Source organism: Nanorana parkeri, unplaced genomic scaffold (assembly GCF_000935625.1).
Source record: "Nanorana parkeri isolate BGI_ZX_2015 unplaced genomic scaffold, ASM93562v1 scaffold392, whole genome shotgun sequence".
Lineage (NCBI taxonomy): Eukaryota > Metazoa > Chordata > Amphibia > Anura > Dicroglossidae > Nanorana > Nanorana parkeri.
The window spans coordinates 848488-863577 of NW_017306660.1; the positions used below are offsets into that span (position 1 = coordinate 848488).

The 15090-nt window shown below is 44.0% G+C and overlaps 1 protein-coding gene across 1 annotated transcript in view; it reads right to left on the reverse strand.

Moving 5' to 3' along the window:
- Positions 1 to 15090, reverse strand: part of UNC79 (unc-79 homolog (C. elegans)) — a 97302-nt gene that overhangs the window by 42667 nt on the left and 39545 nt on the right. The window contains exons 18-25 of the mRNA XM_018559398.1: positions 11238 to 11385; positions 10970 to 11049; positions 9305 to 9453; positions 8093 to 8250; positions 6435 to 6616; positions 5260 to 5461; positions 3536 to 3715; positions 478 to 764 (exon numbers count right to left, since the gene is read on the reverse strand). Coding sequence (XP_018414900.1) covers positions 478 to 764; positions 3536 to 3715; positions 5260 to 5461; positions 6435 to 6616; positions 8093 to 8250; positions 9305 to 9453; positions 10970 to 11049; positions 11238 to 11385 — 1386 coding nt within the window. The remainder of the gene's footprint in view (positions 1 to 477; positions 765 to 3535; positions 3716 to 5259; positions 5462 to 6434; positions 6617 to 8092; positions 8251 to 9304; positions 9454 to 10969; positions 11050 to 11237; positions 11386 to 15090) is intronic.

The following is a 15090-nucleotide window of genomic DNA, read 5'->3' on the forward strand; positions in this document are numbered from 1 at the left end:
ATTGACTAGAAATATGACATTAGATATTGAGGAATGGAGGAACCCTACGTCTAACTCTTTCCCTAACCTAAGTTTATGAATAAAGACATATGATCACCAATAGTTTTGCAGCAAAGTCAGTTTTCACCACATTCACTAAGCTAAGAGAAAATTCCCTTGCAAAGTTAACAGTCTACTTGCCTTTAGTAAATCAACACCTTCGTCCTCATCTCTATCTTTTGTTAACCTCAGCTGTCATTGAGCGGGAATGCTAATCCAATTTCCTTAAGGCTAGGTTCACACCTAGGCGATTCAGATGCTGAGCTGTTTTCACGCGTCTGTTTATTGAAAACCAACCGCCCGAAAATAGGTCCTGCATCTTTTCGCGTGACAGTCGATTTCAGTCACGCGACAAACCGCAAAGATGTGAACAGCCAATGCGAATGTGTGTTTTGTGCGATATCGCACTGGATCAACTTGGAATATTACCAGCCATACCTGAGCAATTCCAGCGATAAAGGCATTGAAGCACGTTGAGGTGCGCATTTTCTGAGGCGCGATCATGAAGCAGCCCTCTTGCTGGTCAAAACCCAACAACACATACAGATGTCGCTTCACAGTGTTAAACGCTTTGGCGCTGCTGATGTCGGCCTCCGCGCTGCTCTTGTCTTTGGCCATGAATTTCATGAGGACGGATATCAACTGGTGGACCGTCTGATGGTCAATCCCTGCGTCTTCCGGGAGAGGGTCCTTAATGATGTTATCGTTTTCTGGTGAATGTTGTCCTGTAAGATGAATAAACAGTAAATTTTATACTCATGATCAAAGTCGGAAGGTTGGTATTTCATGACTATGTTTCCTAGATGCACATATACACATAATAGTTTGAGCAATAACAAGTACTTCTAATAGACAGGTGCTCTCATTGTTACCCCCTGAAGTAGCCCAAAGCAAATCATCTATCATATTAGGCTTTGGAACAGAAATGGGCCAAGCTGGATTAGGGTCACCATAATGTGTGTTGATAGAATGTTGTGCCAACTAGAGGTGTCTACAAGATCTTCACACGATCTGGTCAGCAAGAATTGTACTCAGTGGATACTCCCCAACCTGCAGAAGCCCCATGGTCAACCTTTCTCATGTGAAGAACCAAGGGGCAAGTTGTTTATCTAGTCAAATGTATAGGCATATTTTTCTCTAGATACCTAATGTCTGGAGATAACTTGACCGCTGCTGGCCACAGTTGGCGATAATGGTGGCTGGACATGAAGGCTGAGGCCGACCATCAGGAAACCTTTTTTACCGCAGCAGAAGTGGTCATCTAAAGCTGCCCGTTTATGCCTTTGGAATGTGCAGCAGGAAGTACAGCAAAAAACCTCCAGATGCAACTTATTTTTAGGGAAATGATAGCAATCGGGCAAAGTCACACAAGTCCTTCTAACCAATCCAATTTTTCTTTGCCCCTGAGATCTTGTCACCAAAGGCTTTTCTGCTGCTAAGGACATAATTATGGGAAACTTTACAATTCTACAGGAACCAGATGGCATTAAATGTCAATTTTTTATGTATTATTTTACTTTTTCAAACAAAAAAAAAAGGTGACCACACTTTTCCCTCTTCCCTTTTCACACTTTTTCTTCTCTAGCATTGCCCGCCTTGTCTCTGTCACTAGGTATGTGGCAGTTACTGAAACAATGCATGGCGAGATCTACATTTCAGTAAGACAGAGGCAGCATTACACCAGTGCTCTACGCTATGCAGTCCCTGTGAAGCAAGAAATTTGTACTGATTGAGAGGAATTCTAAAAGTCCTGCTTAGTCTGGAAAAATGATATTAAAAAAAAAAAAATGATGCGAAGCCTCTGCATTTAGCACTGTTGCCCGGTGTTTCTCTTTAATATTGACAAAGGAAATAAAATTAAACTGCAACAAAGGTATATTTATGTTCTGAGGGTCACCTTGTGGCTGCTCTGCGATGCCCCCGAGTACAGGAGCCGACTGTTCCTGCCTTGTCAGCCTGACAGCTGTAGACAGAAGAGAAAGAGTTGTTAGTAAACAATTCTTCCAATATGACAGCCGTGTGAGAGAAGACCAAAAAGACCAAAGTCCACGTGCAATAATTCTAATAGGACGCAAAACAAAGCCACCACTAAGCCAGAAAATCTTCAGAGCAGGGACAAGGAATCCTACTTGAACCTAGCAAGGCCAATCTGACTAAAGGAACTGTGCTTGAATATCAAAAGTCTTGCGGGGAAGAATAACGAGCAAAAGAAGGTTTAAAATATCTACTTTTCTGGAGGCAATGCTGCTCCAGACTCCATATTTCCATAGGTTTTCAGTCACATGAGCTCTGCTGTAGACACAGATCAGCCAATCTGAACTCTTGTCGTCTCCATAACCAGAGTTCACATGACCTAGTGCCTAGGCTTTTAGATCCACCCAGTAAGTCTATTTTTTGATTTTTTTTTTACCCACTGATCCAACCTTGCAATAATCGGGGCAGGATGGGGCCGTCATACGAAAATGGCACGACGGTTACATCATCGAACGAAAAGTGTCGTCCGATGAGCGCAAGGTCTTTTTTTTTTAGTTTTGCTTAAACGTTTTGCATCCCCAAATTAAAATGCTGAGCAGTATTAACCTCTGTTGGATCCTTTTTGTAGACGGAGCACAATTATGTGTAGTGTATTTTCCTAAAAACTTACATGGTGGTAAACCAACAGTATATGGCCAGAGGGTTGTGGTCACCTTACCATCACACCTGTATATTCCATTCCATTCCAAAACCATGGGTATTAACATGGACTTGCCCCCTTTTGCAACTGTAACAATTCCCACTCCTCTTGGTAGGTTTTCCACAAGATTTTGGAGTATTTCAGTGGGAATTTGTGTTCATTCTACCAAAAGAGCATTTGTGTGGTCAGGTACTGATGTTGGATGAGAAGACCTGGCTCACAATCAGCATCCAATTCATTCCAAAGGTGTTCAGTAGGGTGGAGGTCAGGGCTTTGTGCAGGACACTCAAGTTCCTCCACACCAAAATGGTCAAACCATGTCTTTATGAAACTGTCTTTGTACACAGGGGCACATGTTGGAACAGAAAAGGGTCTTCACCAAAACTGTTACCACAAGGCTGGGAGAACACAATTGTCTACAACAGGGGTAGCCAACCACTAGTCCTCCAGCTGTGGTGAAACTACAAATCCCATGATGCATCTGTCTCCGGGAGTCATGTCTGTGAGAATGTTGCAATGCCTCATGGGATTTGTAGTTCCACCACCGCTGGAGGACCAGTGTTTGGCTACCCCTGGTCTACAATGTCTTTGTATGTTGTAGCATTAACAGTCACTGGGGACACCTTAACTCAACGTTATGGAGGGGTGTCCACATTCTTTTGGCCATATAGGTAGGTGTGATGGTCAGGTGTCGACAACATTTTGGGCATATAATGTATATTTGTTTATCTTGCTTCTATCCCTCTACATTTCTGGTATCCAAACGATGACAGGAGAAAGGTTGGAGGAAGCATGAAGGAAACAAACAATCATTTTACTCACGAATTTTGGTGCTGAGAGTCTCTGGCAATGACAGGGCCCTCTTCGACTCTGTGGCACCTTTGACGCTGTCTCTGAGGGACCGCACACTCTTCTGCCTGTTGCGTGCAAACCGCGCTCTTTTGATTTTCCAAATGGCAGCATCACTGAGGTTGGCCACGTTTGTCCTCACAGCTGTGATTGCTGGAATTTAAATCACAAAATAATGAGGAGCCATTTATGTTTTTTAGTTAAATAAATAACAGATGTCGTTTTCAGCAACAGGATGTAATATTTGTGCTTAGGAAATGAAAAATATCTTAAATGGAGGCTTTCTCATATGTAATATTATACAAAGAATCAGAAATGCGAGAAACATGAAAACAAGAAAGGAAAATGAATAATCATTTTACAGTTTGGTTGGGCATGCAATCAATGTAATGTAAATAATTTGTTTCTATGCACAATATAATTTGTAACTCTATATGTATACAGAGAAAGTCTTTTTTTTTTTGGTCATTACATATGCAATGTCTGCTTTCTTATTTTTAATTCAATTACTGGGGGAGGGGAGACTGAGGAAATGTTTTCCTTCTCCCTGCAGCAGACTCATGGCATCATTGCAGCCAAGGCAAAGTCAATGACTGGAGTTCAAGAGTGGTTCTTAAAGGAGAACTATGAGGTGAGTGCTTTTCACTCACCTCATAGTTCTAGCCGACCTGTGACAATGAGACTGTCACAGGTCGGCTCAGTAGATCGGGAGGTGAGCGAACACATGCCGGTGTTCGCTCACTTCTCGATCCTGTCACGGCTCTCTGCCGTGACAGGGGAGGGCATGGATTCCCCCCTCCCCGCTCCGATCCTCCAGCGCTGACTGGCGGAACGGACGGGGGAGGGGGCGGGTACAGCTGGCTCTGCCGGTAGATAGGCAGAGCCAGCTGTCACTCACGCAGCTGGGCGGATCCCGACGTCTAAGTCGGGATCCGCTCCGGCTGCGGCGTCTCAGCATACCGCGAGCTGTAGCTCGCGGTATACTGAGCTTAGGGTAACGGGAGGACGCTAGTTTGTGTCCTCCCGTTACCCTAAGGAGAACTATGGGGAAAAACACTGACCCCATAGTTCTCCTTTAACGATACACCGTGTAAAAAACAATTATACCATTGCTGTATATTGTGCATGTCAGTGTTCTTTTTTTTTTTTCAGAAATACATTTTTTATTGAGGTTTTTACAAAGACAAAAATGGTATGGGTACAATAACAGAAACAAAGGACGTACATACATCACACAGACTGCGGCCTCACAAATTATATATTATGTCCGGGCCTTATAGCATAGAAGGCACTTATGGTGTAGGCACCTATGAAAATCCCTGAGCTAGGCACAATTTACATTTCGCCATCATGCTGGGCTAAGACCGCCGCCCCGCTGTCGGAGGTGGGCCAGTTCTGAGGAACAGGCAACCGGTGGACATGCAAACAAAGTGACCAAGGCACTGCATAAGTCAGTGTTCTTTTTTCATGCAGAATTGTAAAGCTAATGAAAGGTCCGCAAAAAAGTTACATAAAAATGACTTTCCACAATGAATTAATAACTCACAATATGGGGTCAATAGAAAATGTTATAGAAGCACTTGATGCAAATGAGTAAAGGACAACCCTTCAATGCAGTTATATATTCATTCAAATATGCAGCAGGTTACATTAATTCCAATATCTAAGGTGCAGCTGAAAACCCTTTTAGGTCTCACTTGTAGGGAAAGGGAACTCCTTGTTGCAGTCCAGGTGAAGCTGAGCTTCCAGGGACAATGTGTCAAATCTGTTTACGAAGAATTCCCAGCTCAATGCCGGAATGTCCTGCTTCAGGAAGTGGAGGAGAAGAAGCTTGCTGAGAATGGTCGGCCGGTCCTTCACCACGGTGTCAAACTGGAAGTCCAGGCAGAGGCAGAGACCCTACAGAGGTGGTACAGAACAGAAAGAAGAATGATGGGTGGCATTGAGGAGTGTCTCCAACTGCAGATAACATTAAAGATGATCAGCCTTTAGCAGCCATTCTTAACCAAGGTTCTGTGGAACGCTAGGGTTTCTCCAGAGGTTTATTTATTTATTTATTACAGATATTTATATAGCGCCAACAATTTATGCAGCACATTCACATCAGTCCCTACCCTCAAGGAGCTTACAATCTAAGGTCCCTATCTCAGATGCACACAGGGGCCAATTTAGAGAGGAGCCAATTAACCTTCCAGCATGTCTTTGGAGTGTGGGAGGAAACCGGAGTACCCGGAGGAAACCCACGCAAGTACAGGGTGAACATGCCAACTCCTTGCAGATAGTGACCTGGCCAGGATTCTAACCAGGGACTCCCAGTGCTGCAAGGCAGAAGTGCTAGAGGTTTCTTGAGCTCTGGCTGATTGACCTCCTATCTGATTGAGTCTGGATATTTCCAGGCCCAATGCCACTTGGCAAGGTCAGCAGCATGACACCAATTATCTTTTTAGGTTTCTATAAGGGTGGCATTCACGCCACCACTGTAAGGGGGGCATTCTTCCTAATGGCGCCAGATGTATCAATTTAAGCACTGAGACCTGAAAATTATTTCAATGGTTCCTCTGGGGTGAGAAAGGCTTGTCTAAGGGAAAAGCTTTCTAGAGCTGTTAATTTGTTGTTTTTTTTGCTATACCTGGAAGGGCTGCTAATCCAATAGTTAGCTGCCCTCCCAATTAAGACACCCAGAATAATTTGTTCTTCTTACCTGCTCTGCCATAACATGAACCTAGGCTCAGATATATTTGTTCCCATGTTACTTGCATGCATGCTCAGTAATGTATAAATCAGTCTATTCACTGCTTTCATTTTGGCCAATTCAGCCAGAGAAATTAGAGCTTTGGATGGCCCTGTCTGCAACCCCTGGTTGGTAACTCACCTGCAAGGCGGGCCGCTTGATGGTGTCCAGCAGTAGTCCAGCTCGTGTGGCCACAGCTGGGTTGACGTCTTCCACAGCAGTCAGGAAGCAGCAAAAAGAGTGGGCCAGCGAATATTTCAACAAGTGGTTCTTTGTGAGTGAGTGGATGTCCAGAAACCGACAGAGCACAGCAACCTTCTCAACTGGAAGGAAAAAGTCACAGTCAAACTGACCTACATCATGTCTGAATGACCATGTTCTTTAAAAAAGGATAAATAATCCAACAACCCAACTTAACTTTCAGATTAAATCAGCTAAATACGCTCCACATGCGACGCAAAAGGTAAGCAAAGTCTTACAGGTAATTTGTTTATCTAAAGCTGCTGCAGCCCCAGTAGTAAAGCCTGTCCACTGCCAGCAGCTGCAGAGAAGGACCCTTGCTCTATGTGTGGAAGCCGTGGTCTCTCTTCAGAGGTTCCACAACCCCCCTGCTGAGTCAGACCTATTGCTCTGCATTCATCAAACCTAATGGAGAGCTCTGGCTATGATTCAGCAGGGTAACTGTCGGACCTCTGCAGTGAGACTACTGCCTCCACACAGCAAAATCCCACTTTGTAGCATGCTGCCAGGACACAAGCTTTTCTCCTCAGGCTGAGCTGTTTTAAGAAAACTTTTATACTGCTTTTGGCAAGTGAGTTGTCACGCATTGACATGCTTTGCCTTTCTTGAAAAAAACAGAGATTTTTTGGCCAATGTATGTCAATGTACTCCATATATCTAATATAGTGCATTAAAAACAATAGCAAACCTCTGCACAGGCATTAAAGATGTATTAAAACCCATAGTTGTGAAAGGGCTTTAAAAGGGCATCGCCAATCCTACACCAGGCCTTTTCTTCTGTAGTAAAGCCAAGTAAGGGTTGAAAGTCTCCAGGTCTTAACACTACAGATAAAGCTTCAGTATACCTGAATATAACAAGTCAGTCTACTAGCTGGATGGTGATGGATTCCCACTTTTCTTTCCTATGCAGTCATAATGATATCATTCCACTGAAATCTAGGCAGTTACATTGAAAACACTTTTAAAAATGTGTAAACTGTTAACCCTCTTTGTGTATCTAAAATCAAATCGAAATCTAAACCTTCTTTCAGTTTGCAATGTCAGAGTCCCCACTGGGGAGACTCACCCTCTCTATTTGTCCTGGTGACCACCATCACCAGGACAAGAAAGAAAGGGAAAATTGTTCAGATGGAAACTGTCTAAGAGAGCATTTGCTTTACCTTAAAGCAGGGTTGTCAAACTCAATTTAATCGTGGGCCACATCAACATTATGGTTGCCCTCAAAGGTATCTGTAAGACTATATAAATGTATCTTATCGTTACCATAATTGCCTCTGCACTCGATTATCACTGGTTTTAGTAATAACTTAATACCTAGATCTGAAAGTAGAAGTCTAGGAAATGGCCTGGTGGGCCGGGTTCGGCCCCTGGGCCTTGAGTTTGACACATGTGCCTTAGAGCAATTTCCTCTTGTGTCAGCATGGAAAGACTTGCCCACTCTTAGCCCTCCAGTCACAGGTTACCAGTCCATATTAGATCTTTTTCAATAAAAACTGTTAAAAATGTTTGTTTTTAAATCCGCTGGTGATATAACAGCAGATTTTTCTTTAATGACATACCTGCTTCAAACCTCATCTTCCAGTCCTTGCTGTTGAAGTTGGAGTTTATAATCGTCCAGAAGATATCTGCGCCATATGGCAGAGATAGAGCATGGAGGAGCAGCGGCACCGCCAGAGAAGAAAGCTGGGAGAACTCCGATTTCAGAACCCGCCACAAGCTATTAAAGATGAAAACGTTTATGAATTTGTTTCAGATCAATCCATCCCTGTCCCTGACTGCACCTGTGGATTTACTGACATTTGTATTCTTTGGATTGCTCAGATTTAGGACACCTACAGATAAACTAGGATGGTTGAATGTACATGGACTTTCTGACCAACCTCAGGCACCACCATGACTGTGTGTCCTGCGAGCCTTTTTGGCAAGGGTTAAATGCTCGTTGAGTCTAGGGATGGAGGAATAAGTTCAATAATTACCTTATTCCGCGCTCCAGGTTGAGGGCTGTCCCTTGCTGTCTGTCCGTACAATGCACCCTAACTCTGACACCTAACGTTAGCCTCAAACGTAGCCGAGCACTCCTGGGTTCTGAGTCCAACAAACCTGCCCTCTAGGTGGAGTATGTGACACAATACCATTCATCCCAACGGACAACACTGGTGTTTCATTATTGCTCCAGCGCTATTATATGGTGGTGGGAAGAGAGTCCTCAGCCTTGTAAAGGCATCAAGTCGATACTTGATGTTTACACAGGGCTTCCTCTTTGCACTCCCAGTGGATTAGTGGGACTGTAAAACGTAAACCTTAAACTTAGCTGCTATCATTTGACCCTCAAACACCTAACCTAAAACTGAACCCCTATATCCTAATATTAACCCTAACACTCAGTCAAACCACAAACCTAACATTAACCTAACCTATGTCCTAACACTGACTTTGGCTACATACATATGTATGCATCAGTATTAAAAGGCACCAGTTTTATGCTGAAATGGCTCTGCACTGAGATGGAACTGATCCAGCAAGGCATTACAAATACTTAATCGATAGTGTAAGATTAATTATAGAAAGTACTGTTAGATGTATCTGTAACATCTCTGATCCAGCTATCAGATGTCAAAAAAATGTAACTGGCTACGATGCTGTTGGGAATTTTCACACCCCAGTTACGGTTGTCATCGGCCCATTTTGTAACCAGTAAAAGTATCAGCCAGATTCCCATCATGCTCTGGGACTGAAGGGTCTGGCCTGGCCCCCTAGGTGTGCCAATGTACCTGGAGATCATCATATGCTCCTGTATATAGGCAAGAAATGGAAGATGGTCCTTCTTGGCAATGTAAAGACACTCGCCGTGCAGACACAAAATCTTCAGACAATTCAACATGTTGAACAGAATATCCGGCTCATCAAACTTTGCCATTTCCTAAATATAAAAAAAAAAGAGAGAACGATACATATGAAACATTGAAATACACTTTGTATTTGGAACTATAACTTGGCAACTAATGTTTAACTGCCTATATACACATGTTCCCTGATGTGTCATGGTTGAGCCAGCAAAGTGTAGTCCAAATAATAGCTGAGATCTCAAACACCTATCGCCTTTATAAAAATGAAAGCTGGATTCCAGTTAGATAAAATAGGTACCACTAAATCCACATATGTATTAAAATGTCACTTAGGTATTTAAATAATGCCACTATAAGTGCTTTAGTTTGTCCTTCTACTAGCATCCTGCAATCCCCTGCACAGTCCAACACAGATGGGAAGTGGAGAGGCAGCATTATCAGCTGGCCAAAAAGTATTGCATAATACAAGAATAGCAAAATATAAGAATGCCCAGCTCATGAGGTTGTAACAGCAATCTTTTATAGAGTTAAGAAAAAAAACAGGATGAGTTTCTAAAAATGAATCATCCATGATTGTAATGATTAAAGTCTTTTATGGGAACATCACAATCTAGAAAATTGTGCTGTCTGTCTGTGTGTAAGTACCTTTGGAGCCCCAGCATAGCTATCCCTATGTGTGTGCTCCCAACCAGGACTACCCCTGACACGCCAAGGCTCCATGCGCTGGCACACCCAGGCTACCCCAAAACCCCGTATCTCAGGTCACTCCCCTTCTCTGCCTTCCAATGCTTTGAGTGACAGCAGATTCCGAGACAGCGCTGTCCCCTCTACAATAACAAGTGAATGCCATGTGACCGCGTTATGTGACATCAACAATGCTCACTCTCAGACTGATAGCTTGAAGGGAGAGAGCCTCATTGAAAAGTGGAGTGTTGGAAAAGTGAGGACTTGGGGATAAATTGATGAAAAATATCGTATAGGTAGACTTGAATTGATGGTTCTAAAAGGGCCCCTAGACCTTATCAGAAATTCAGGTAGTGTGATCTTGGTGGTAGCAGAAACCTTTGTTTCCCCGTGAGACAAATTTGGCCAAGGAAGCCCAAAAGATTTATTATTGCCTTTCTCTGGACCATGGGAAAATTGGGCTGGAGAGAAAGGGGCACTGGCCACCACTCCTCTGGGCCAGTACTGATAAAATACATTGGGTTGGTGGCCCTGAGTGGAGATACTTCACCATTCTGACCAACTTTAGATCTACCAAAACCAATAATATGAGGACCATACTTGTTGTTAGATCTAAAGAAGATTGTACATTCAGATTGTAATGTGTCATGTCACATTAGCCACAAAGGCACCCACCTTTAACATGCCCTCTAATTAATGAGGCACCATGCAAGGTACACTTTATGGAGCCCACAGAAATCTGACCCTACCTTGAAAGAGCCAATTGGCGGTGTTTAACCCAACCCCCGGGCCAAATATTCTCAGTCTTCCCCTGCACTGGACCTGTTCTTTTTACAACCTAATTAACACCACCTATGTAACAATCACACACTGGAGGCTTTAGCTACACCCCCACCATGGGCATACCTGAAGAATGGTGTAAATGAGCTTCAGCGTCACAGGAAGCTGCTGGTAGAGAAACTTCTGATCTGTATCGTTTTTCACATCTGTTACAGTAAAACCAAGAAATGCACATGGTGGTTACTGCAGAGGCAGGGATCTGCTTTACACAGTGAGAGGAGAATCATTTGATACAATCTGATTAATGTGGGCACTGCACATTGCCAGGCAGTTTTTGTGTCCTAAACATTGATAAATGAAGGGAAAGATGGCGGTGTTAATCTGGTGGTCATACTTATTGTGTTGGCGTGTTCCGTCGTCTCGGTGTGAGTTCCGGGATTATCAACGTGTTTGTGGGCTGGATTCTCGTCCTCTTCCCCGCTGCCGATGATAAATTCTACCCTGGAATATAACAGGCTCTCCTCTAGGCTATCCGTGGGCTCCTGAGAAAACAGATTGGGTCAGAGCCCTGACATACAATGTAACCCCATTTTCAATATCAAACACTGTACACAAATCATATACGCTTAGAATTGTAATTGTAACATGGTCAGAAAAGTAAACTTCGCCTTTAATTGCCAATTTCCAATGTATATGAGGTCACTTGTAGTTTCCCTCTGGGACAGTCTGGTCACTGTTACATTTGCTGCCACCAGTTACTTTTAAAGCAGAAAAATAATGCATCTTTTTTATTTATTATTAATAATAATAATAATAATAATAATAATGTTGTTATATTATTATTATTATTATTATTTTTAAATGCAAACAGTGTAAGTACCTGAATTTGACCTGGCATCAGCCTCTTGCAGTTTAATTTACAGCAGAGCTCTGGCTTGGGGAGAGAGAGAAGCAGCACAAGAAGCCAATCAGTTGTGCTAGCATGGCATATGCTCATCGAAGGAGAGAGCAGAGGGACAGAGAGATGAGCTCACCAGTCTGCTACTTCTCCTTTTCCTATCCAGTCATAGATTGGGGGAGATAACGAGACCTGTAAGGCCTCATTTACACAGCGTGAAGTTGGGCTGTTCCCGGGAGGGACAGTTGCTGCGCGTGGTTGCACACAGCAGCCAGTTCCCTATGAGAGGACCCGGCCATACGCTGTGAAACGTACACCCGAACTTGCACATCCGTGCGGGTCCAGTTGTCTGTGCTTGGAGGCAGACAGGATCCATCCTGTCTGCCTCCGAGCACAGACACCTGGGCCTGCAGGTCTGGTGTGCGTACGGCCGCGTCCTCCCATAGGGAAGAACAGGCTGCTACACGCAGCACCTGTCCTTCCCGGAAATGGCCCGATACCGGCGTGCACGCTGCACGGACGTGTACGGCTTGACTTAACGCAGTGTCAATAAGACCTGTAAAGGTGCCCATACACCTTACGATTATCGTACAATTTTCGTATGCGATCGACTTTTCGGCCGATAATCGTGTGTGTGCATTGCAGTGTCCGACCGACATCACTGTACAATCTTACGACTTTTGACGGTCAAGCATGTTTGAAAACTTTGCTAGATCGTACAATTGTCGTAAGGTTGCTGGCGTTTCCGTCCGTCAAAAGTCGTACGATCTACACTGCGCATGCGCTAATGAAAATACGGCAAATCAATTACCGCATTTCGTCCAGGTGCTTTTCGTTAATTACGGCTAAATTAATCTTGCGATCACCGGGGCAGGATGGGGCTGCCGTATGAAAATCGTACGACTATTCGATCATCAGACAAAAAGTTTTCGGCAGATAATCGTAAGGTGTATGGGCACCTTAAGGCCCTGTTCACACCTTTACGTTTTGTCACGCGTTCAACGCTCTACAAAACGTACAAACTTGAAAATCTCATTGTTTTCTATGGGTATGGTTCAGACCTTTCCGTATTTCAGCCAGTCTGAACGCGCTACAAAACGGCCTACGCCCAAAGAAGTACATGTACTTCTTTGGGACATTTTGGTCTCGCGTTTCCATTGGGATGCAGCCAAGTAGCTCTTGGAAACGCGCGTTTGTCGTGCGTTTTTTTACTGCGAATCACGGTAAAAACGCGAGAAAAACGTGCATATTCAATACGCCTAGGTGTGAACACAGACTGAGTGTTGCTGAACTGCAGCAGAGAAAATCAGGTCTCCTCCCCTGCCAGACAGGGCTGTGCTGTGTGGCAGATCTGTCTAAATCTCAGGACTGAATGGACAGAAATACAAATCCTTTGGCAGGTAAAACGGCTCCCGTATATGAATGCATTCCGTGTATTTAGCTGTTTGCCGGGAGTTCAGCTTTAAAGCACCATTTCGCATAAAGTATTTGAAGCTTACAGACTTTCTTTTTCCGCTCCTGCAGGTAATTCTGACAGTAAATCCCTTCCTCTAATGACAACACGAGCTGGTCTTAGAAGAGCTCCACAGACAGTTTATATGATGATGAGTGATGTGAGTGTGACATCCTTCTCTCTACGAGTACTCTACGGACACTTCCATCAATCCCCCCCCACAGCCCCCCATGTTAATATCCAGCCATTTGTCACCGAAGTTGCTGAAACAGTCACAACAGATCAAGTCGGTAAACCGAAAATTCAGTCCATCAATCACGGCGATCTCCGCCAGCGTGGCGGCTCAGCATGGGGCTCGGCTTAAATGCGCGCATTAATAATCCCGCTGAGCTGTTGTGCGCGCTGGAATATCCCTCAAAGTGCACACCTCATTTTTCAACCTGACAGCGCCAAGGAGGACGGATTACGTGAAGGGGGGGGGGACGTGTTTACACTACCGCGAGAAAAAAAAACACCCAAAACTTATCCTGCTTGCCTGGGGCCCGCGACACATCTTTAGAGTAGATGTAAACCCAATCGCTAAAATCTCATACAACCTTTAACAAGCAAATATCATTTGAAAAAGTCATTTTTAATCTGCAGCTTTCATTGTCCCTAGAGATCCTGCCATGAAGGCCCTTATTCAGGTACTTCCTGTCATGGGGTGACAACGCTCTGTTCCTGTTTCCAAATTGTGCTGCAGCATTGTCACCTTATTACAAGGGCTTCAGAGAGAGTCTACAAGTGGCTGTTTCAGCACACATTACACAGGCGTGGTGCACTGTTGTCACCATCAGGAAACCCGCCCAGAGAAATGCATGCATCATTGGAGTGCATGTAGACAGGAAGAGGCTGCAGGAGATCTGCAGCACTTATATGCAACAAGGGATTTAAAAAAAAAAAACATTATAATAGCATGCTATTATTTATATCAAATGGTTTAGGGCCTGTTTACAACATCTTGTTGCAGTAACGTCCTCATGACCGTGTGTTAGAGTGATGTGGTGCCATCCATTCTGAATGACAACCCAACGCACTAGTCAATGGAGGTGCTTTGCAGCGCAATGCATTAATATGCACTGCAGTGCGGTACATGTGCCATTTTCTGGCAGGGCGGCAATTAATTTGCACAGGCAGGTGCACTGGAGAACTCAGGCAGGGTTGACAACACTGGTGGGGATGTCAGTGCAGCAGAGGCAGCGTTGTCAGCTCACTACAGCAAGGAGAGCACGGAGCTCAGTAGACTTCTCATAGATTTAACAGAATTTTTTAACCGGGTGAAACGAGCAGAAGTTGAGCTTTGTTTGAGCTTAACCAGGATCAATAAAGTTTTTACACTAGTGTTTGAATCGTCTGAGTTTTTTTCCTTTCGGACCTTGTTGTGAGGAGCAAGAGCGAGGTCCAGCATAACATTTGCACTTACTGGACAGGAACGGAAGTCACAAGGGGTTTGTAAGTGGTTCTATTAAACAGCTCTGCTTATTGTTACTGTTTGGGGTCCCTTTGGAGATCTCTACTCAATTCCTTCCTAGAGACAATGTTGTCACTGGGACAAGAAGAGAAGGTGAATCTCCTCAATGGGGACAGTAATGCAAAACTGGGCCTTGGGAAAAGCTGTCATCTTTAGGACCATTAGGGAAAGATGACCTCTTAAAAATACCGATTGCCTGACTGTCTTTGGCTTAAGCAATTTTTTACATTGACCTGGAACAGGAATGAAGATTAGAAAGTCAAATCAGAACTTGGGGTCAGTGTATCAGCATACAATTAAGCCATTGCATCAGCAGCAGCAGCCTCATACAAGAAAAATCCAATCACATACACAACTACATATGGCACAAAGAGGGCAGCTTCCAT